Below are 23,846 nucleotides of genomic sequence, written 5' to 3'. Positions count from 1 at the left end.
GACCGTGACTGTGAGGGTGGCCAAGATGCACCACCACTGCAGAGTCACCCATCTCTGGGGCTTGCGGGTCCGAGGTGAGCAGAGAGAGTGCAAGAGCCTGGGGTGGCAGGGGTCCCGGTGAGGCTGGGTGGGAGGGCGGGGGGGCGAGCAGGCCAGCAGCCGGGAGCACAGGGCAGAGGCCCCAGCCCAGGAGGTCTGATATCTAGAAGGGAGCTGCCTGGTATGGGGGGTGGGGAGGTGGGTTTCTGCACTGGGGCGGACACAGAGGGAAGCTCTGGTGGTGACATCTGCCAGTTCTGCCTCAGGGTGACGGGGCCTCTGAGCCCTTACAAGAATCTCCATCCCTGTAGCCAAGCTCCTGGAAGCTTCTGGATTTCACACGTGGAAACACATGCAGGGGAGTAGCCAGGCACTCTCCATGTTCCCAGGAATGCTGCTGGCACCCAGTGCAGAGATATTTGAAACACGCCTAAGCTTGTGAAGACAGACATCCAACAGGCCTCAACAGGCCCCCAAGAAAAATGGAGGGTCGCCACTATCTAGCTCTGCTGGAATTCTGCCAGTGGGCTGCCAGTGTTGGGGGTGGGTGCCTGGTTGCTCTCAGTATAGAGGGGACACCTTCTGAGCCCTGGGCAGCAACTGGGGGAGGAATTCTGCCCCCCTGCCCTTTGCCTCCCTCCTCCTCAGAAAGGAGAGTCATTGGTTGGACCGGCGCGGTCCCTCCAGCCCCCATCCTCCAGCGGGCTGGCCCTTGCCCCCAGCGGGGTGGGCTGCCTCCCTACGCTGCTTCCACTCAGTCAGGGTTCTTCCCCGGGGAAGGTCGGAGGCCCATCTCCCCAGCCCCGTGGCCGGATGTGGCTATTTATCGGGAGGAGGTGTCTCCACTGGTTCGTCCCCAGGCCTGGACTGGGAAGCCACGTGAGCAAGGCCAAATGTGTCCGCCCGTTCCTGCTGGTCCTGGGGACCCGACGCGCCCCGGGAACACTGGGTCCACCTTCCACTGGGCTCCAAACCTGGGGAGCAGGGAGGTGACCTGCATCCGGGGCCTGGATGGATGACACGAGACTCGGGCTCAGCGGCCCTCGGCGGCCCTCAGCGGGGCTGCCGACTGCAGTGACTCGCGGAGAAGCCAAGCCGTGCTCGGCCGTGCGGAGCCCCGGTGTTCCTTCTGACCTTCCCTTCCAAACTGAGTTGGGTCAGAATCATTTACATTTTCTTGCTGTTTCAGTTGGTGGCGAAGCAGGTTCCCGCCAGACCTGGGTGGCCCTAGCGGCCTTCTGTGCGAGCCCCGCGCTGTGGCTGTCTCAGAAGCTTCTGCTTGGCCAGTAGTGAGACCGCGTCGGTGGCTATAAATGTCAATGCAATCTCTGTTCTCCCTGCGAGATCGGGATCAGTGAAATGACAGAATTTACTGCTTCTGTTAGCAAGAGACAGTAGTGGCTGCTGTTGTGTCTTTAATTTTGTGGGCGGTGCAGAAGGGCCAAGTCAACAGCAGGCACTGAGGAGACAACGGAGAGCAGAGCCCAGCTTTACAGTGACCTGTGGCCCCAGACTCCTTTGAAGTCACCAAAGAACCCAAAGGTTCTTTTTGGAAAGACCCTGGGTTTTATTCTCAGTGGTCGGGGAGCGAGGCATGTGCAGGTGGTCCGTGCAGACAGTGGGGACAGAGGAAGGGGCTCTGGGAGCCGAAGGGGTGACAGGAGGTGGCCTCCGGAGGGCGTACAGCCACGCCTGGAACCCACATCTAGGGTCAGGACTTTCAGCCTCCAGAACTGTCCGTTGGCAAACTGGTGCTGTTTTCAACCACTGAGCTTGTTGCAGCAGCGACAGGGAACAAGAGACGGCGGGGACACGGAGGACGACACCCAGTGCACCACGCAGGGATGGCTCTCCCCCTGACAGGTGCTCTGGGTGTTCGTGAGCCTGCGCAGGTACGAGGGGACTCATTATGGTGTTTTTGAGGGAGTGCAAAAGTGGAAACCACCTAAATGCTTATTTTTGGTAACTCCTTATTTTGGCAAGAAAAAAAAAGCCAAAAGGACAGAAAAGTTGCAAGAGGAGTCAGAGCTCCCGTGTGCCTTTGCCTGCGGCCCACTGTCCGTGAGCGCAGCCTCATCCATCGGTCAGCCGTGGTCTTTCTCTCTGAACCACGATGAGCTTGTTAGCAGGGACTTCAACTGGCCTCCGGTCCGTGCAGAGGATAGTTTTACACCTTAGGGTGCCAAGACCAGTGGCACCCGTGCCCGTGGATGGGGAGCAGCATTGGGGGAGGGAGAGAGCTCGGACCAGGACTCCGACAGTGCGCAAGCCAGGCCCCCGTGTGCACATCAAGTCCCGCCCCGTGGGAACCCTGCGACCTAGCGACTCCCGTCCCCATCTCACCATGGAGAGGCCGCGGGCTCTGACGAGGGCCGCACGGCTCACAGGGGCAGCTCCGGGATTCAAACCAAACGGGGTAGCACCGAAGCGCACACGGGCTTTCAGTCCTGCCTGGAGCCTCCCGCTTCCACGGCCTTCGATCCACACCAGCGAAGGAGGGATGAACAGACTCACTCGTCCACCAGCCTCTGTGCAGATCCCTGTGTCCAAAGGAGCTGAGCCCACCTCACCGGAACCTCCCGCTGGGGGAATAGAGCACCTTGAAGGGGGCTTGGGAGAGCCAATCTAGGATGTGGCCCCAGGGGGCCCTCAAGCTGATGGGTTAGGAGCAAGCTGCCTGTTCTCGGGCGTGTCCCCAAAACCCAAAAGATGGCAGAAGACAACCAGCGAGCCCTCCGCTGGAGGGTGTCCTTGTCAAGACGCACGCCCTCTCGAGGAAAGGGGCAGCTTTCGTTCTGGGTTTTCTCCCCAAGACGCACTCCCATCAGACTTGGTGACCCCACAGGGGAGCGACCGCGCATGAGGCAAGGGAGGAAGGTGTGGGCGTGTGCAGCGTGTCGCCTGGGGAAGGAACGCCGGGTCTGGAGGGGCGCAGATGTGGCCTGGCTGTGCAGCCTCAGCGGCCTGGCCCCTTCTCTGTGGCTCATTTGCAGGCTCAGGAAATCGAACTAGAATGATCTCACAGGCGCCCTTCCTGGGGGCCGACAGAGACTGCTTCAGACGGTAGATCACAGAGGGGCCTGGAAGGACAATGTGGCCTGGCCTTCCTCCTCCAAGCCCCTGAGCACCAACGGCCATTCAGCCCTGGTGTCTGCAAAGCTGTCTGAGCCTTCTGGCTCCTGACCTCTGATGAAACCGGAATACTGACCCACAGTACACCCAGTAATCAAGGATGTGGGCAGCTGTGTGGCCTCTCCTGGCTCTCGATTTTCGTGCTCTGTTATGAAAAGCATACATTCCCGAGAAACAGAAATACCCCAGCACTCAGGGATAACACAACAGATCTACTTGCCCCTGGCTTGGGGCAGGGCCAGAAGCCAAAGGGCCCTGCCAGGAAACAAATGCAGAGCCTCTGCAGACAGGAAAACCCAGTGTCCATTTCCCAGCTACTGTCCCCAGGCCGAGCAACCCCCCCCCGGTGCCCGGTGAGCCCCACACAGAGCCATCTGACCCCCAGAGCCCAGGTGGCTGTGGCCGCTGAGCCACGTGTGGCCTACCTGCCATCTCCTTCTGGAAATAGGGCTTGATGAGCTCGCCGAATTTTGACTCGTCAGCGACAGCCTCTTTCAGCAGCTGCCCACAGTGGACTGGGGGAGAGAGGAACAGAAAGACACCCATTAAATTTTCAACAGAAGGAAGAACAAGAAAAAAAGAAGGCCCGGTGCGGCCTGCTGGGGGAGAAAAAGGTCACTGCGAAAAATATAAAAGGGTTTTTCTGAGTGTGGGTGTGTGTCCAAGTGAAAGCAAATATCAAAAAGGATCTGGGGAGTAAAGGAGCCGCTGAGGAGGAAGGTGCAGAATGAAAAGGAATGCATGTGGCAGAGAACGGATTAAAAATGGGCGGTGCAGGGAGGCCGCAACGAGGCGTTACCATGGGAGCTCCTGCAGGGCGTCCCTCCACCTGGCATCCCAAGGGCGACACTGGCCGGGGCAGAGTGATGCCAGGGGCCGGAGGCCGGGGGAGTGGGGGCACCTGTTCACTCATGTCCACACCGGTGTTGCCCTGGGGAGACCAGGCGAGCTTCCCACCCCACAGGCCTTCCCGTGGGCCAAGCGTTTCCGTGGGATGCAGCTATGTTTACAGGACAGATGGACACACTCACAACTGAGGCAGCTTGCTGGGGCTGCCCGGCCCGCAGCCACTAACCCTCTCTGGCTGGACGGCCTGTGCAGAAAAGAGCCCTCCTGCTGTGAGCCCCATCATGTCTCCAGACCCACGACACGGGCACCGGCGTGCCTGCGCAGCTTGAACAAACCCAGCCTCCATTGTCTGTCCTTGGCAACGAGCTGCTAGGAGCCCAAGCGGGAAGGTTTTGGCTACATTTCCATGATGGGTTGACTGCCCAGTCTTGCTTTTCTTAGCATTGAGATCAAGGGGTTTTCTTCATATATTAAAGAAACCAAACACTACTCCTAAAATTAAGTGAAAATGGTGAATGTGTAAGAGAAGGACCATCACTGGGGCGCCGGTCGTTAAGCCTCTGCCTTTGGCTCAGGTCATGATCCCAGGGTCCTGGGATCGAACCCTACATGGGTTGCCTGCTCAGCGGGGAGCCTGCTTCTCCCTCTCCCACTCCCCCTGCTTGTGTTCCCTCTCTTGTTGTCTCTCTCTGTCAAATAAAGAAATAATAATCTTTTAAAAAAAGAAAAAAGAGAATGACCATCAGCAAAGACTTACCCCTCAGGGGTGACATGCTTGACTCACTGTGTGGAGGACAGCAGGGTTCATATCGAAAGCGGCCGGCCGTGTCACTCGCTAAGGGAACATGGGGGATGATGAAGGCTGACGGGGACTGAGATCTTTCTCCATGGCAAGCCCTGTGCTCAGAATGCAAAGAGGTGCAGTGACCCGTCCCGGGTCACAGAACCACTAGACACCCAAGCTGGGGTTCAAAGCCATGTCTGTGTGACATCAAACCTGCACTTAGCTTCCTATTCTGGCCAGACCTCATAAGTAGCTTTGGTCATAAAAAGCTATAAAAGCTATAAAACCAACCAAAATGTGTGAAACAACTCTTTCCAGGCACTGGACCACTGACAGCACAGGGTCAGACCTTTAAGAGGAGGGAGACACCCAAAGTGAGTCCCACCTTCACCCAGGATTTCTACCTATGAGCACTTTTCAAAGCACAGCACAGCAGAGGGGAAGGAGAGGCCAAATCAGAGCAGTGGGAAGCAGAGACTGGATTGGGAACTAGGATTTGGGGACCAAGGGGATGGAGAGAAGGGAGCTGTGCAGAGAAGTAGCTCCAGAAACCCTGGGGTCTTTGGTCAATGCAAAGCCGCATACATGGTGAGTGAGACCCACCCCCCCCGGGCCTGACAGAGACAAGCTCCCCGGAGGCGGTGAGCTGAGAGGGAGGCACCCGGTGCTTGGGGATGTTGGCCCTCGGACAGCCAGAGAGAGAGGTAGTGCCGGGTGCCCAGCCAGCTGAGACTCTGGGCATGGGGGCACACGAGCCCAAGAAGAGACACACTCTGGTCTCATCTGAACAAACACGAAAAGTCAGCCTCCATGGGATCACGCTGATCCTTCAGCAAACTAACTGCCTGTTAGAACGCAACTCTTAACTCCATATTCTTCAAGCAGAACCGCACCATCCAGACTCTCAGCAAAGGGAGATCCACAGTGTCTAATACATACTAGAAATCGACTTGAAATGCAAAAACCAGTCCATCGACCCATCAGGGAAGTGTGACCCCTGCAAAAAGAGAAAACAGGCTACAGAATCAGATCAGGAGATGACACGGATGTCGGAACAAGCATACAAGAACGATACAACGGCAATCCTAAGTATTTTTAAAACTGGAAAGGAAAAGACGGTTAAATGAGTGAACAGTTGGGGAATCCCAGCAGAAACAATGGAAACTATATAAAAGAACCAGATGCAAAGTCTAGAACTGGAAAATACAATATCTCGAGTGGAAAATCCTTGGATAGGCTGCAACCTGTGAATCTGAAGACAGGAAAATGGGCCACAGAAAGTATCCAAACTGAAAAAAAGAGAAGGTTAAGGGAGGCCTAGAAAGAAAGGACAGACCCAGAGGGACCTGGTAGACAATATCACTCAGTCTCACGTACGTGTGATCAGAGTTCCAGAAAGGAGAGGGATGGAGAGAGGGAAGTGGGAGAAGGAGGGAATAAGGAGGGAGGGAGGGAGGGAGGGAGGGATAGATAGAAAAAAATACATGAGAAAAAAATGTCAAGAGAAGTTCACAAACTGAAAAAAAAAATCAAAATATGATGAAAAATCTCAATCCACAAATCCGAGAATCTCCAAAGGCCCAAGCAGAATAAACACCAAGTAACCCCACGTCCCCACTTGGGTATTTCATAGTTAGATTTCTGGAAACTAAAGACAAAGAGGAAACACTGAAAGCAGTTGGGTGGGGGAGGTGCTTGGTATGGAGCAGAACAAGGATCAAAATAGTCTCCCAAGTTCTCATCAGAAGCAACGCACACCATAAGACAATGGGATGACATGTTTAAAGTGCTAGGAAGAAAACACCTGTCAACGTAGATTTCTACGTGTGGCAGAAGCGTGCTTAGGAACGAAGGTGGAATAAAGACATTTCCAGCAGATGAAAGCTGAATTTGTCGCCAGCAGACCCATGCTACAAGAAATGTTAAAGGAAGTTCTTTAGGTGGCAAGAGACTATCAGATGGAAACGCAGATCGAAACAAACATGTGATGGTACGTGTGGGTACCAACCAGAGCCCTTCCCCTTCATTTCTTCCCTTAAAAAAACAAAAAACAAAAAACAACAACAACAACAAAAATGACTAAAGCAAAAATAACTGCAACATATTGTAGAGTTTATAACATGTAGAAATAAGATGTCTGGCCAAAAACAACAACAGGGAGGTGGCCAAGGCAAACAGAAAGATGTCCACTATGGGTTCTCCGGTTACGGTATTAACTCGAGGCACACCCTGAGAAGGAAATGAGGTTCTGTGAGCCCTAGAATGACCACCAACGAAACAAATCAGAGAGATACAGCAGAAAAGGCAATGGAGGAAATAAAATGCACTTTTAAACAACATCTGGTTACTCCAACAGCTGGCAGGAAAGGAGGAACAGAGAAGAGGTAACAGAAGGCAAAAAACCAGGAAGGTAGGCTTGAAACCATATTAAAAATGACTTAAAAAGGAGATGTACTTCAATTAAAAGGCAGAAAATGTCAGACTGGATTTTTAAGAATGCAAGACCCAATTATATGTTGTGTATAAGACACAGATAATTTAAAAAAGAAAGGACAGAATATATACCACCCAATCCTAGGAGAGCCGCAGGGGCTCCGTGACTATCTGATGAAGTACACTTCAGGAAAGAGCGTTACTGGGGAGACAGCAGAGCGTCTCCCAACCAGAAAGTGGTCACTTCATCAAGAAGACGCAGCAGTCCTCGTGTACATGCTCCCAGTACACTGCAAACGACACGGGCCAGAGACTGGCAGAGCAGTAGACTCATGCACAGTCAGAGCTGGAGATTTTAACGTATCTCCCTCGGTAAGTGAGAAAACAGCGGCGAGAAATCGTCAAGGACAGGGGAGAACTGGGCAACCCAGCACACACCATACCCTAGCTGACGCTGCTGGGGACTATATCCACCAAGGCCAGGTACATACTCTTTCCAAGTGCACACGGAATCCACCGACAGAGACCCCACGCTGAGCCATAAGTGTCAGTGAATTTCAAAGGACTGAAATCATACAAGGTGTGTTCTCTGAGCACGACAGAATTAGAGATCAATACTCCTCCCCCAAATCCGGAAAATTCCCCCAAATCTGGAAATTAAGCAATGCATTTGTACATAACACGTAAGTCAAAACAGAAACCATAATGAGCGTCCGACTCTCAGTTTCAGCTCAGGTCGTGATGTCAGGGTCCTGGGATTGAGCCCCACATCGGGCTCTGCGCTCAGCACAGAGTCTGCCTGAGATTATCCGCTTCCCTCCGGCCCTCCCTCTCGTGCTCTCTCTCTCTCTCTCGCTCTCTCTAAAATGAAGAAATAAACTTAAAAAAAAAAAAAGAAACCACAAGGCACATAAAACATTTGGAACTGAATGATAAAACACAACAGATTAAAATTTTGTGAGATGTAGGGAAATAAGTGTTTAGAGGAACTGCGGAGTGTCAGGGCTTCCATTACGTAAGGATGGTTTAAAACCCCGGCCAAGGGTGCCTGGGTGGCTCAGTGGGTTCAGCCTCTGCCTTCGGCTCAGGTCATGATCCCAGGGTCCTGGGATTGAGTCCCATATTGGGCTCTCTGCTCAGCAGGGAGCCTGCTTCCCCCGCTCTCTCTGCCTGCCTCTCTGCCTACTTGTGATCTCTCTCTGTCAAAAAAATAAATAAAATCTTTAAAAAAAAAAAAAAAACCCGGCCAACGACCACCTCGCTCCACAGTGTCTCCTAACAGCTCCCAGCACCAAGGCTCTGGACACAGTCAGACCTGGAACTGCATGGGAGGGACTCATCTAACCTTGGTTCACTCCCTGCCCCAGCCTGGCCTTGCGCCTAGATCCTTATGCTCCGCTCTGGATCTCTTCACACCTTCTCTGCTCTTCTTAGAGCAAGCACTCAATGAGGACGATTATGACATTTTAAAAAAATTTTTTTTTAAAGATTGTATTTATTTGTCAGAGAGAGAGAGAGCGAGCACAGGCAGACAGAGAGGCAGGCAGAGGCAGAGGGAGAAGCAGGCTCCCTGCCGAGCGAGGAGCCCGATGTGGGACGCGATCCCAGGATGCTGGGATCATGACCTGAGCCGAAGGCAGACACTTAACCAACTGAGCCACCCAGGCGTCCCTTAAAAAAAATTTTTTTTTAATATTTTATTTACTTATTTGACAGACAGAGATCACAAGTAGGCAGAGAGGCAGGCAGAAAGAGAGGAGGAAGCAGTCTCCCCGCTGAGCAGAGAGCCTGATGCGGGACTTGATCCCAGGACCCTGAGATCATGACCTGAGCCAGAGGCAGAGGCTTTAACCCACTGAGCCACCCAGGTGCCCCTGATCATGATATTTTAATAAAATTCTTCATGGTTGTCTCTGGTTAGAAAATTTGTACTCATTGCAATTAAAAAATCAGAGTTGTATAATACGCCACCACACAGAGATAGCCAGTTTGATGAGTTCCTTCAGATGGTTTCTGCATGTACGTAACACAGTTTTTTTTTTTTTTAAGATTTTATTTATTTGTCAGAGAGAGAGGGAGAGAGAGCGAGCACAGGCAGACAGAGAGGCAGGCAGAGGCAGAGGGAGAAGCAGGCTCCCTGCCGAGCAAGGAGCCCGATGTGGGACTCGATCCCAGGACGCTGGGATCATGACCTGAGCCGAAGGCAGCTGCTCAAAATGAGATCACGCCTGGAACGGGGTCAGTGACTGACAGGCTCGCACGCCCTCCCTCACTGAACAGCAGATCACGGACATCGAGAGTCACTTTATAGGTTTCTTTTTCATCGTCCCCTCTTCGTTTTAACTAACAATGACAGAATGAGTGCTGCAGTGGATGGGTTTCCCACAGCTTCCTTAACTGTCCTCTTATAACAGAGTCCAGGCGGCCCCAGCTTTGGTGACGCACCCGCGCACCTCTCCTTCACCGTCTGGGGGTTTCAGTGGAATCAAATTCACAGAGTGAAGTCACTGGGCCCCGGATTTGCAGGGTTCACCCCAACGATGCCTCTGTCTTTCAGAAACTTGTGCCTTTCTATGTTCTCACCAACTGTACACCCCAGTCTCCCAATCAATCTTGCCCGCCTGAGTGTTGGGCTGCTGCTTGTTTGCAGCTGTTTTCCTGTCATGGGAAGAGCCATAACCGGGGAGAGGGGAGCCCCAGGGAGAGGCGGCTCTGGGAGCTCTGGGCACACACAGGCCTGTGCAGAGAACCCTCCGCGGACAGCGCCTTTGCCGACCGGGGAGCCCTCGGATCGGTTTACGGGGTTCTCGTGATGTCTTCAGCTTACCAAGGATGCCTTGGAGAAAAGTGAACTTTCTGAGTTAGTTCAATTACTGAAAAAAGCCCCCCAAAGGCTCTTTAGTAACAAAGCAGAAACCATGATGAGCTTTCCTATTTTCAGTTTTGGAAGAAATCTAGGCCCGTAATCTCATTCTTTGCGATTGGTACGCGGAAAACAATGTAAAGTGAAAAGTGTTTTCCTTGACTGACGGCCTGCGCCAACAGCACACGGCCCGGTGACGGCGCCCAAACCAAGGCTGTGCGCTGTATTACGGGGCTGGGATGACAGCCGGGGCTTTTAGACGTGCCCTCCGCCGCTCCTGCCCTTGACGTCACCGTCACCTCCATAGACACGTGGAGGCAGGGACAAGCAGGCCCGTGCTCACTCTTACCAAAGGAGCCACAACCGTAACTGCAAATTCAGCCTTGTAATACTTCAAGAGGTAAAGCCCAAAGAAGGAATTACCTGAGTAATTCAGTTTAAATTAAAAAAATCTGCATTTTTCATCCTGAGGTGTCCAGGGTTTTTCCATGCTCATCAAGCCGGAGTGCGACTGTGCAGTGTCTTCACGAGACTGCGGCCAGGACCGCTACTGTTTCCATTACTAATCAGAATAATCGCTCCGTTCCCTAGTTCATGTTATAGGTACGGTTTGGGCTGCTGCCTCCCGGCTGGTCTGTCAGTAGCTTTGAGATTTCATACTGGAGGACGCCCGCTTGAAAAGCATCTTTAGGGACGCCTGGGTGGCTCTGTTGGTCCGGTGTCTGCCTTCGGCTCAGGTCATGACCCTGGAGTCCTGGGATCGAGTCTGGCATCGGGCTCCCGGCTCAGCGGGGAGCCTGCTTCTCCCGCTGACCCTCCCTCTTACCCTCCCCCTTCTCATGCTGTTTCTCACTTTCTCGCTCACTCAAACAAATAAATAAATAAAAATCTTCCAAAACAAAAAAAAAAAAGCATCTTCGTCGAAACGTTGACACTTCCAGGTTGATGCATGTACATTCATGTGTGTACACACATGTATTTTGATGGTGTATCTGCAGAGTTTGGAGGCAGGTTTATGCATATTTTTATATTTGGGGCACAGGACTCTTTTCTCTCTCCATAAGTAGAGGTGACTCAGGCTTGTGGGGCATTTCCTGGAGGTGGTGTTGCTGGCGAGGGCGGCTCTCGCTTCTTCCTCCTTCCCCGCTCCGGTCCTCCGTAAGGCAGGCATCCCCACCCGCCGGAGGCCGCCTTGGGACAGGCCTGGAGAACTGATTTCAATATTTTCTCTCCTCCTGGTAAAATATTTATTGAAACTGTACGAGCCAGGAGTCCTCCTCTGGTTCAGAAATTGTTTGCCTGCAAGCACGCTGACGCGGGTTTGAGGGGAGCCAAACGGGACCGGAGAAAATAAATCCACAGCCGCCCTGGATTACACAACAGCTGTGGCTTCCGGGGAGGCCGCCGGGGCTGGGGGACGTGCCCTGCGGAGCCCAGAAGCACGACTGCTCCAGAGGCAGGAACAAATGACGACTGGAAACGTGCTGCCTCTCTGGATGTGTTTTTAGCGGTTAGTGTTTTAATGGCCATATTCTTTGCGAGGAACAAAGCTGATCTGTGCGAAGACCGACTGCCTGGACGTTGTTGACGGCAGAGAGCAAGAACGAGAATCGACACTGATCTCCTCCCCACACCCACGGGGCAGGAAAGCCTAGGAGGGCGGGGGGGCAGGCAGGGAATCCTCCAGAAACAGGGCGCAGCCGGGGCACTCACCGTTGACGAGGCTGTATTTCTGGGCCAGGAGGGCCGCCTGCAGACTTTTCCCACTGCCCACGGGCCCGCAAAGCAGCACCCGCGGGGTGAACGGGGCATTAGATCGATGGCTGGTTTGGACGTAGGTCAGAGCTGGAAAGAGAGGATAGGAGGACAGTAAACTCGGGTCCTGAGAAAGGGAAGCCGGCTTACAGCACCTGTGCTCGGGCAGGTGCTCTCAACAGCCGCAATTACCTCTCTCGCTTGCAGCTGCGTGGAGAGCCACTGTAAGCGGACCCACGATCTTAACGACAGTCCTCACCAGGACGTCACACACCAGCTCGTGTGAACCGCTGAGCTAAGTGCTCTGCGGACATGATCTCATTCCACGGGTGCGACATTCCCACGGCAGACGTAGGGCTCTTGCCCCGTTTTGCCAAGAGCTGGCCGGGCTGTGGGGGGTGGGCTCTCTATAACCCGCTGCCCGGGGAACATGTTCTGCCCCTGAGAATAAGCTTGAGGAAGCCATCCCAGCCCCACGCCCCTCCATCCTCAGAAGTGCCACGATCCAGGCACATCTGAAACGCACAAACACTAGCGGCAAAGTCGCCTGCTTACAAACGATGCTTAATTTACAGTAAATAACTAAGTTAATTAGAAGTAATGATCCCCCAGACAATCTCAACATCTAATTATTCTTTTTAAAAATGTGTGGCTGCTGCATGCACTGCAGAGAGATTAAAAAAACAACACAGAGAGAATTTGGCATTCCAATTTTCAATTTATCTGTCTGCATTATTAATTAATAATAATTAATATGCAGACACTCACATTTTTATTTACAATTCCAGGCATGAATTCTTTATGAACGATCATATGAACTTTTAAATTTAATTAAGTAATTTGGAAGTAATTAATGTGTAAATTCAGAATCATGCCATAAGATAAATGCTGTGGCTGTTTATCTTCAGAACATAGTGTTTGCTACTAAAGACCCTTCCGAGATGCAAAACCACTGGAAAGCGGCATGGTATCCAGAGCCCGGATTATTTTAGAGATATTTTCTAGACATTCCCACCCCCAACAGACCGATTGACCCCCTCGGGGAGCAAGGCTGTGCGGTCCCTGTTTGGGACTCCTGGGTGGGGGTCAAGGGAACAGCTGGGACAGGGAGCTCAGAAGCAACCCCACCACCACCAAAACAAAACTTTCCTTAAAGAGATTTGAGAGAATATACCAGCGAGGGCCGCTGTCAACTGTTGAGGGTCATTTTTATGGTGCCATCTACCCGACATTGTGTGGAAGGTGGTACTTGGTTGGATGTGGAGACAATTACAAATTATAATTCAGCTGCTCTGGGAGAGAATCATTCTAACTTTCCCTGGCCTCTCTGGACAGGACCTTGAGTCCCAACAGCAACGATGTCTGACATTACTCTTCTCCGTACCCACTGCTGGACCCATCACTGTGGATAGGGGATTTGCAGAGTTCCAAGTAATCCTCCCCCAAGCCGATGAGGAAGACACGATTTTTGTTCCCATTTTAGGAATGACAAAACTGAGGCCAACAGGGTACGAGAGTTGCCCAACACTGCACAGCTGATGTATAGTGGGGATGAGATTTGAACACAGGGCCCCTGGCTCCAGAGTCTCAGGGCTCAACCTTTACATACACACGCACACACACATGCACAGGCACCTGCTCCAGCCGCCGTCCGTGAACCTTTGTTAGTGCTCCAGTGACAGTGCGGTGGTGGGCGTGGGGCTGCTGACCCCTGCTCTAAGCGGACTCAAGACCCTGAGACGTGTTGCAGGTTGGCCCTGGGATAAGGACGGTCGAGGTGCCCAGGGACCCCCCCGCCATTTGCATTTACCCTGGTAGAAGACGTCCACGCACGGCTGGTCAGCGTTGATGACTTTCAGGATTTTGAGGTAAGCAGGGAGGATCCTGATGATGTTCCTGTGATACTCCAGCAGCTTCCGTGCCGTCTCCATCTCCGAGATGTCCCCTGGCACTATCAGTCGGTTCTGGATTTCAGATTCGGAGGGCCAGTCGAAGGTGGTATGATAGATCTCTGCATGGGGGAGGGGCACGGGGTCAAAGTCACTGCCCAGGGCGTGCTGTCTGGGGGCCAAAGCCTGTGTGAGTCTCGGGCTGCTGATCCACACTAAGCGTGTGGGACGAGCCTGGGCTCTATTAAAAAATCACAGAAGGATGGGGGGCGCCTGCGTGGTGCTGTCGGTCGAGGGTCTGACTCTTGGTTTTGGCCAGGGTCGTGATCCCGGGGCCGTGGGATCAAGCCCTGCGTCTGGCTCTGTGCTTAGAGTACAGTCTGCTTGGGATTCTCACTCCCTCACCCCTCCCACTCGTGCTCTCTCTCTCTCTCTCTCCAAAATGAACACAGAAATCTTTAAAAAAAGAACAAAAGGATAAGGGTTCTCAGTGTAATGGGAAGGACGACCGTGGCTTCTGAGGGCCCCTATCATGGGCCACCTGCACACACCCATCTTCACGGCAATCAGATCACAGGGGAGGTCTCACCCCAGGGACAGGGGAGGAAACAGAGTGTTGGGGATGTTGGGCAACTCATCCCACATCACACAGATGGAAAGGGGAGGGCTGGGGTCCTCAAACCCAGGGCGGTCTGCTGCCAAAGCCTAAGGCCAGAGTTCAAGGGCCCCGGCCCCCTGCTGAACTGCCTAGTCTCTGAAAGCTGAGGCCCAGCTCAACATCTCCAGGGCTCCTCCTTCAGCCCCGGGACCGCCATCTCCTCCTTGGCTGGAGTTTATCATCTCCCAAGCGACATCCGGCTCCAGGCCCAGCCTGCAGCATCTGATCCTATGTGGCCCCCACGGGGCCTTCTGCAGGTGCCCAAAGTGGAGAAGTGCCCAGTAAATGGTGGGCGGCCTGTTACTCTGATAATCATCGATCATCAATCGTGTCTGAAACTCCACGGAGCGGGGTGCAGTGGAGATGGCATACCTCGCGTTTGAGGGTCGATTCTCTTGCCCAAGTTTCTCTCAATCAGGACGGTGTCAGGAGCGCTCAGCACAACTGGACAGAAAAGGAAGACGGCACAACCAGGCATGGTGGGCAGCGGGTCCCAGACGCTGGAATCTCGTGGGCCGATAACCTGCGTCGTGTCTCTCTTGCTATGGAACGAGACACTAACACAACCACCATCTCCCGCCCCAGGAGTCCTGTAGAGTGGTCTTCTCGGCACCAAACCACGAAGAGACAGTCTCAGGACAGCGGGCAGGCCACCCCTGAACACATACCTAACAATTTTCACTGTAATAACGCTCTAAGGCACATCTTTGTGCGGAACGCCCTTGCCATATTTTGGACTATTTCCTAAAGAGAGTTTCTCAGATGTGGGATTCCTGGAGAACAAGGAACCACCAGGGTCAAAACAAAACCTCCTTCTTCCAAGAGCTACCCCCGAATGCCTTTAGCTTTATGAAAAATTCAAGAATGTTGTCCTCTTTCCTGCTAGGATGGGACAGGGCTGAGGGTCGGCACTGGGAACAGGAGATAGAGGGCAGATGCTCGCTCATGGGGTGTGGGCACGGCAGCCCTGACCAGGGGGCCCTTTGCAGGCTACTCACTGACATGCCTGGGGGTGATCCCCAGGGTCTGGATCATCAAGGCCTGCTCCCGAGTTTCAGGGATGCCATCCAGAATCCAGCCCTAGGCAGAGAATTCGGAAAGGTGCTCATCTGTCCCACATTGTCGCTCGTTCAGTTTCATTCCCGTTTCCCACCATTTTAAAATCCGCTCTAAGTACATCTTGATGCACACAGAAGATCCCGGAAATAGATTTCTATTTTTTAAATTAAATTTTTCAGAAGGGGAGAGAGGCAGAGGGAGAGGGAGAGAGAGAGTCCCAGGCAGATGCCCCACTGAGCGTGGAGCCTGACACGGGGCCACTCCCATGACCCTGAGAGCATGACCTGAGCAGAAATCAAGAGTCAGACGCTTAACCAATTAGGCTACCCAGGTACACCCTGAAAATAGATTTCTAAAAGTTGGCACCTTCTTTCGTGACTTTTGACACATTCTGCCATGTCACTCTGCAAAACCTACTGGCCAGTGTATGAACCAACCTCCGGTCACTTGTTTCCCTGTGTCTTTGTCAACGTCAAGCATGATCCTGGAGAAAATCTGTCTGGCAGCGCAGGGGATATCACTGATGCTTTAGCCTATCTTTTCCCCTCCGAATGTCATTTTTGTCACTGTCTGAATGCTGACACCATGCTGGATCTGGCATCTTCCTGCCTGTAGACTCTAGAATCATCCTCATGCCATTAAAAACAATAAATGTCTTTAAGTAGACTCTATGCCCAATAGGGAGCTCAAGCTCACAACCCTGAGATCAAGATCGCACGCTCCACTGACTGAGCCTCCCAGACGCCCCTCACGCCATTTAAAATGTTGTTGCATAGGGCGCCTGGGTGGCTCAGTGGGTTAAGCCGCTGCCTTCGGCTCAGGTCATGATCTCGGGGTCCTGGGATCGAGTCCCGCATCGGGCTCCCTGCTCAGCGGGGAGCCTGCTTCCTCCTCTCTCTCTCTGCCTGCCGCTCTGCCTGCTTGTGATCTCTGTCTGTCAAACAAATAAATAAAATCTTTAAAAATAAATAAATAAAAAAAATAAAATGTTGTTGCATAATGTTTGTTATATCGAATAGGATATGTTCCTCCTTCTTTTTTCTTATTTTCAAAATGTGTTCTTCCAAGTAAGCAGCAAAAATATTTTGCAGGTTCAAAAACAGAAATTCCACTAGAATTTCGGAATGACATTAAATACATACATGTATGAAGAACTGACATTTGCACAATCTCACTGCCTTCCCTTCCCATCATTTGAAATGATATTTTTTATGTCCCTCAGCAAGGTTCACGTTAAACAGTTTCTAAAAGTCCTCTCACGGGCCAGGAGTCTAGAGTGACTCACACACTTTTTAATGGCTCATATTTGATGCCCAGATACATTATTAAAGTGAGCTTTGTGAGAGTGAAATAAAGCAGCCCACGGTCTCAGCCTCCCCTCTGCGGTGAGGCGTCAGGCGGCCACTCCAGAGGCTGCGTTTCTGACACTGGCCCCCAGAAGGGGACCTCCTCCCATCCCCGCTATACACCCCTCCCTCGCATCATTAGGAGAACTTAGTTGCTTAAGGTCAGAGAATGGGCCTATAGGGGTGAACTCAGATTCACGGTCATTTATAACCCACAACAACTGATTCACAGAACACCATGTGTTCCTAAAAAGGAACTAACCAGAAAAGGGCGTGCATTTCTTCAATATTAAAATATTTAGGTTCCAATGGCCTCCACTGACAGTTAAAAAAAAAAAAACCAAAACTAAACAAATTTACAGAGTAAAGAGTGTTGGAAAAATCAGGCATGCTTTCATTAATTTCTTAAATTATGCAGGAAAACACGCAGCCTATGGAACCCTGGTTTCTAGAGCTAATGAAGCAAAAGTGCAAAAAAAATTTTTTTAACAGCCTTTTGCTCCCTCAAGTCCTTGTTACAGCCAGCCTGGAGCTGGGCTGCCACTCTTAGAAAGAGCAGACACCCACAGATGCACACGCCGCCACGGGGGCCGGGAGGCACCACATCTGAGAACACCCTGCGCGTGGCTCTGGGAGCCAGGCCACAATTTCCTGAACCTTAGCTACGTTCAGACCCCCTTATTTTCTCTTTATTTGGAGGGAGGGGCTGGGAGCCCACTGATGGCTTCTGGTACCAGGGATGGGGATTGTTCCATGCTCCTTTTTGAAGCAGAAAGAAGGTTGGAACTCAGTCTCCACTCAGCACCGAGGAAGGCCTCCGCTTTTAATATTGCATTAAGAAGCAATCATTATCATCTCGCCCATAAACTGCAGCTGATACCAGTATGTGGTCCAGAGCTTTTAGAACTATTCAGGGGAACAGTTCTCACCGACTTCTCGCTGGAGAGAGCGGGCCTTCCAATTACACAGGAAAAGTGCAGCAAAATGAGGAACATCTCCCTAATTAGCCTGGCCTCACCGGTGCCTCATTCAGGTGCGGATGTGAAATTTTTTAAAAAGAAGGTGGGGGGCTCAGAAGTGAATCCCAAGCCGCTGGCTCTCCAGGGTCACTCTTATCAGACTCCGGGGGATGGTCTGATCACCCAGGTACTAAAGTCCCGGAGGGACCCCTTAGGGCCGCACTCACGCCCTATTAGCACAGCCCACACTTGGTGGGAAAGGCAACCACGGAGATCCCTCAGTCCCACTCGGCCCAGGTCAGTCCTCCTGGGAAGGAAGGTTAGTGACCGAGGCCTCCGCAGCAGGGAGCTTAGGGCTTGTGGCGTCCTTAACATGGAAGCACCCAACTTAGCGCCTGGAAAACATCTTCCTTCCCAGAGCTCCGGCATTTATAGGGGTTCTGAGCAACTACCCATTTGCAGGACGGACGGCACTTCCAAGAGAGAACGGCAGTTTGGGTTGAGAGCAAGTTCATGGCTGCAAATTCTGGCAAGGCGGGCAGTCATAAATCAGTAAAGAGCACCCGGCGGGTGCCGTGATGGGCCACTCGTTGGGTTCGTGGGCCTGACGACCGGGAGAGGCCGGATGCGGAGGTATCCGTCAATCCCTAATTAGAATACATTATCCATCTTCCTGACACTCCAGTGAAATGTCGGCTCCACTCTGGAGCCGCAGCTTTGTTCAGAGCAGGTTAATTGATATTCTGATGCCTTCGCTCACCATACCCCCGTGGCTTGGTTCTGTTTCATCACACATCAAAAAGGCCGTATGCTCAGGGGCACTCCGTGCACCAGCGCAAAGCTGGAGGTCTGCACAGCTGCGAGGGGTACGGGATCACAGGAGGGACAAGCACCGAGCAGATGTCACGGATGAAAAAAGGGAAAGAACGCAGCCAGCCAGCCGAGGGAACTTGGCGAGGCCCAGCAGAGCGCGGCCCGACGCGGAGCGGGCTGTCCTCCTCCGTGTGAACACAGGCCTCTTCTGCCCTCCTGGACTATTATTAAAGCGCAATTAGCAACTTCACGCCCGAAAACTCTTGCCCTCTGGGTACTCTGCTTCTCTGATGCGTGGCCCCCGGTCTCCTCCCCTCGCCTCTGAAGACCGGAGTGGGCTGCTTCCCCCGGGGGGCCCCGTTGCTGGCTCCCAGCTCCAGCGGCAGACGCGGCAGGCTCCACAGCAGACGTTTCCAGGAGCCGACTGCGGATTCCTAGCGGTCCGGAGGGGCCGTCTGAGGCTGAAGATTTGGACCTGACAAATCGGATTCACTCAGCTCAAGTCCGAACCAGGGGAAGCATCACCAGATGCCCCATAGGCCGGCAGCTACCCCTCTTCTTCCTAATGAAGTTATTTGGTGATTTCCCAACATAGGCAAGGAGGGAAAAAGAGACATAGGACCAGCCAGGTAGAAATGCACCTGAAAAGGTCGAGTTTAGCAAACGGCTGTGTTGTAAAGACAGTGAGAACAAGGAGACCGTTCTGACAAATACACTAGAAGTTCACATCGGGTGGCCCCAGTGCCATGTCCTTCGGTTTATACAAAACCACGGCCACCTTCGCCTCATCCTCTCAGGATGGTTTCCATATCCAGCTCCTCTGAAGGATGACCGGTATGAACTTTTACTTCAAAGTTTAACTTCACAAACAATAGACAACACCTTCTGGGGTTCCTGACCACACTCAGGTTTACCAATGGAGCAGAACAGGTCATTCCCTAACGTGCCCCTGCGCAGGGCTCCGCACCAACGAGGCACGCGCTGGGCTCGGCCCCGCCTTCTGAACACAGCCTACCAGCCGTGCACCTGCTCGGAAAAGGCTGAACGTGCACAAGTGACTCCTCAAGAACCAGCAGCGCCGAGTCCCGCTCCCGCTGCACACACGCAGATCCAGGACAATCGGTCCTCCTCCGTCTGTAGGTTAAAGGCCCAGTGAGCTCCAGGGTGTTAAAATTTGGAACAGCACAGATGCGCATGTTCCCAAATAGCTAAATATATATATATATATATATATATATATATTTTTTTTTTTTTCCCAAGTCAAATTCACTTTAAATGTCGCTGGTGCCCCTGGAGCTGCTCTGCAGGGGAAAGCCCAGTTTGAAGACCACCCGGTTCTGTCCCCAAATGGACCGGTCCCGCCCCATCTCCAAGGCGGGGATGACACCAAGGTAGCCCCCTGCAGCCATAACGCGCTTTCTGGGCTCACGTCTCCTTCTCAGGTTCAGACACGGGGGCTCTGGTTGGAAATGAAGGACACAGATAATCCAACCGCATCCCGTTAATGGAGCCGCTGCTCTCCCACATTGCACGGCGTGTCGGTGTCCCCCCTCTTCCGAAATGAGACTTGCCCTCTGGGTGTCAGATTATCTGCTGGTGAAAAGCGGGGCCTTTGGAATCAGCTCCTGCCACGCCAGTCAGGTGACTTCTGACCAGTCACCTCAACCACCCCCTCCCCACAATGGGCCTTATCCTCCTTATCTGCAAAGTGGGGTGATGCTCTCAGTCTAGGCCACAGCTGTTGGGATAATTCAATAGGACCCAAAGCAAACACCCACAACATTAGCACAGTGTCTGGCAACAAAGAAGGGGCTGGTTTTATCATTATAAACTTGAGAAAGCGGAATGAGGTTTTTTCTCTACTTACTTGCAAGAAGGCATCCTTTTCAAGTTTGTACAGCTTTTTTGAAAGACTTTTTTTTTTTTTAAAGATTTCATTTAATTATTTCTTTGAGGGAGTCGGAGAGAGTGTGCGTGCGCACCAGAGCTCGAGTGCAGGGAGGGGCAGAGGGAGAGTGGGCGTCTCGGGCGGACCCTGCACCGGGCATGGAGCCTGACGTGGGGCTCGATCTCACGACCTGGAGCTCATGACCTGAGCCGGAACAAGAGTCAGCTGCTCAACTGATAGGCACCAGGCGTCCCTTTTTAAAGATTTTATGGTTAGGTAATTCTTTTTTTTTTTTTTTTTTTGGTTAGGTCATCTTTACACCCAACATGGAGCTTGAACCCATGAACAAGAGTTGTGCGCTCCGTTGTCCAAGTCGGCTGCACAGCCCAAGTTTGGAGAACTTACTATAAAGGGTTCAAGCAGGAAGGCGAACTCTTGGAAAGAGGAATATGGCCTCCTAGAAAGGAACAGGAAAGCTTTCCAAGTGTGGAGGACTTGGGGAGAACACGTCTGGATTAGAACGAGCTGAGTCTGGTGCGTGGCATGGCTACACGGGACCCGCGCCGCAGTACTCGGGACCACGTGCCACTGCCCAGCTCAGCGCACCCCCCATGGGCGGTTTGCTTCTCTGGAAATGGGAAGAGCCGCATGGGCCAGAGGTCGGGGTCCAGCATATGGGCAAACAGTCATCGTGTCGTTACAGCGGGGTAAGATCCGTTCATTCACTCGCTCCCCCATCGATGCGTTAATTCGCTGGACTGTTCGAGACCCCGTGCAGGAGACGGTGCTTCCGTACTGAACAGGTCCCGTGTCTGCCCTTGGGGGGGCAAGGCCTCACCCATGGCCCCAAGCCCGTCTTAACTCCCTTCCTCTCCCAGCTGACCTCTTGACTTGTACAAGGCATCGAATGTCCTCTGTGACTCAAGAGGCGTGGACCAGGTGACTTTGAGTGGGGGAACTGCTAACATGTATGGCCTAACAGAGACATTTTAACAGTAACTAGCCCATTATTAATAATCATGCAGGAAAAACTGACAACAACAGGACTGGCCTGCCTCTGATGGTCTCCGGACATCACGACATAATTTACTCCCGGCCATGCAGCTGGCTCTCCTGCATGATTCTGCCCGCTCCCTGCCATCGGGAAGAGAAGGGACTAACCCCACATGGCAGCAGGGGCAGCCGCTGGCGGTGGGGGCGGACAAGGAACCTAAGTCTGCTCAGCAGTTAGAACCACCCGGGGGATTCCCAAGCGGACCACAGAGGTGGAGCGAGGCATCCGAGATCCGGTACCAAAGCTGGCAGAGCCCCAGCCTCATTCTCAGAGGCTGCAGCGTCACCCCCACGCACAGACCCCAAGTGGCTCCTCAGACCGCATGCCTCCCTCTCCGTGCTCGTCCGCTGAGCTCGGCATGGCCCCAGACCAAGGCAACCAGTCCTTGTTCCTGCCTCCCTGCAAGCTGGAGTGCTCCCCTCGACCTAGGACCCCCACACTGCCCATCTGGGCCCCGGGCAGGGAACGCACTGGCCACAGATGGGGCTGTGGCCAGGTCTGAATCTTGGCTCTGACCCCGCAGCTCTGTCGTCTCAACAAGCCCGCCCCGGGTCTCAGCGCCCTCATCCACAGTGGGTGCCTGAGACCACCCACAAGAACATCACTAAAATGACCGCACGAGGTCACGGACAGCAAGTGTGATGGTCAAGTACCCGCCCCAAGGCAGTGCTTCACGCACACCGGCTCCTTCCTCCCTCCACCAGCAATGGGTGGTGGGGGGCACATTTCCGCAAGACTTAGAAAGGCTGAATCCACAGCGGGGTGACTTTATGAAGCTGTGAGGCCAGGTCCCACAAGGCGGGCAGGGCCTTGAGTGACATAGGGCCGCACCTCCACAAGGAGGCCCTGTCCCTCCGCTCCCCACCCCATCCGCACAGCGTGCTGGCCCCTCTGTCCTTCTGTCTCCCTGGAGAAAGCACCTTCCCGCTCTTACTCCCTCTCTCCCCGCTCAGCTCACTTCCCTGGGGCATTCGCTCCCGACGTGCCGGGAGGCCGGCACCCCTGCTCGGGTCTTCCTAAGCTCCTCTCGTCTCAGGCCCTGATCTTCCGCTTCCAGAGGCCCCACCCCCTTCTGCTGCTCCCCGAAAAGCCCAGCCTAACCAACTGTTGCAAAGAAAACGTGAGAGCACCGATCCTGCCTTCAGAGAACGAGAAGTCACCAGTCTCGACACGAGCGAATGCCACCAAGTCTCAGTAAAGGAAAGGCACACCAAGAAATGGACACCCGCGCTCGCGTCCTGACCAACTCGCTGACTGACGCGCAGGTGATGGCAGAGGCAGTCTCCGGTCTGCTAATGATTCAAGGCGGGTAGTGACTATGGTACAGAATACAGCTGAAAACCACCGTGGGACTCGCCACATGTCTTTCAAATCCTACGGACTGACGGTACTGAGCCAGATGGGGACCCCGGGACCCCTACCTCCCAGCTGCGCGGGGCTGTGACGACGTCCCGTCTGCGAGGCAGGCAGAGCCGGGAGCGCCCACCCTTGCTGGCAGGTGGGGTTAGATGCGACGATGCATGCGAAGAGGCGAAGGGCTCGCATCCCGTCTGGCGGACGTGGGTGCTGGAGAAAAGGGGGTGCCCGGCGTGCGTCCCCGCCTCTGGCCCACACCACACCGCTCGTTGTGGCCGGCTCACCGAGGAACCAAGGAGTGAAGAGCTTAGGAACGAGGGCACAAGAAGCGGCCACCCTCCGCTCTGCCCCTCCGGCTGACGTTTCCGGCTCTCAGGAGGTCGGCCTCTGCTCCACGTGGTGGCTCCCCGTCCTGCTCCGTTTCCAGCATCGCCAGGGCCCTCTCTCTGCCGGCACCCAAGTTACGGCTGCTCAGACATCAGACTCGGGGCCGCATCCTGTCACCTGCTTTCCCTGGGACTCACCGACTCCCCCGACCCCGAGCCCTGCCTCGCCGTGACGCCTGCCGTAAGTTTTCGGAGCGGAGGCCAGACCGCCCTCGGCCGCGCTGCCATCCCAACGGCGTCGGGGCTGGAGGCGCGCGCGGCCCGGACCTCCGCGGAGCTGTTGATCAATAAAACCGCGCTCCTCAGAGGATGTGCGTGACATCCGTAAACCCGTGAGTGTCGAAACACAGCAAGGGAACCCCGCGCTCCTCCCGTCAGAGGACGCAAGACGGGTGATGGATGGCGGCCTGATGGCGGGAGGAGAAATCAAGCAAACGGGGGGCGGTTCTGCGGCTGGACTCGGGCTCCTCCACCCGCCGGTGCTCCCGCTGTAAACACTGACACGCATTCTGGGCGGGAAAGCGCACATCTGTGCCTGGAAAGGGAGAAAGCAAAGGACTCTCCGGAAGCCTGCCAGGTAAAT

General features: G+C 53.6%; 1 protein-coding gene across 5 annotated transcripts in view; it reads right to left on the bottom strand.

Moving 5' to 3' along the window:
* Window positions 1-23,846, bottom strand: part of AK8 (adenylate kinase 8) — a 137,680-nt gene that overhangs the window by 85,741 nt on the left and 28,093 nt on the right. For all 5 annotated transcript variants that reach the window (XR_006386356.1, XM_044264616.1, XM_044264614.1 and 2 more), the window contains 5 exons: window positions 15,401-15,482; window positions 14,775-14,846; window positions 13,666-13,866; window positions 11,814-11,945; window positions 3,597-3,686 (listed from right to left, as the gene is read on the bottom strand). Coding sequence is in view for 4 of the 5 variants with exons in the window: in XM_044264616.1 (XP_044120551.1) it covers window positions 3,597-3,686; window positions 11,814-11,945; window positions 13,666-13,866; window positions 14,775-14,846; window positions 15,401-15,482 (577 nt within the window). In the remaining variant the exon portion in view is untranslated. The remainder of the gene's footprint in view (window positions 1-3,596; window positions 3,687-11,813; window positions 11,946-13,665; window positions 13,867-14,774; window positions 14,847-15,400; window positions 15,483-23,846) is intronic.

Source organism: Neovison vison, chromosome 9 (genome assembly GCF_020171115.1).
Source record: "Neovison vison isolate M4711 chromosome 9, ASM_NN_V1, whole genome shotgun sequence".
Classification (NCBI taxonomy): domain Eukaryota; kingdom Metazoa; phylum Chordata; class Mammalia; order Carnivora; family Mustelidae; genus Neogale; species Neogale vison.
Note: the sequence above shows the minus strand (reverse complement) of the source record. Positions and strands in the feature narration are given on the sequence as shown.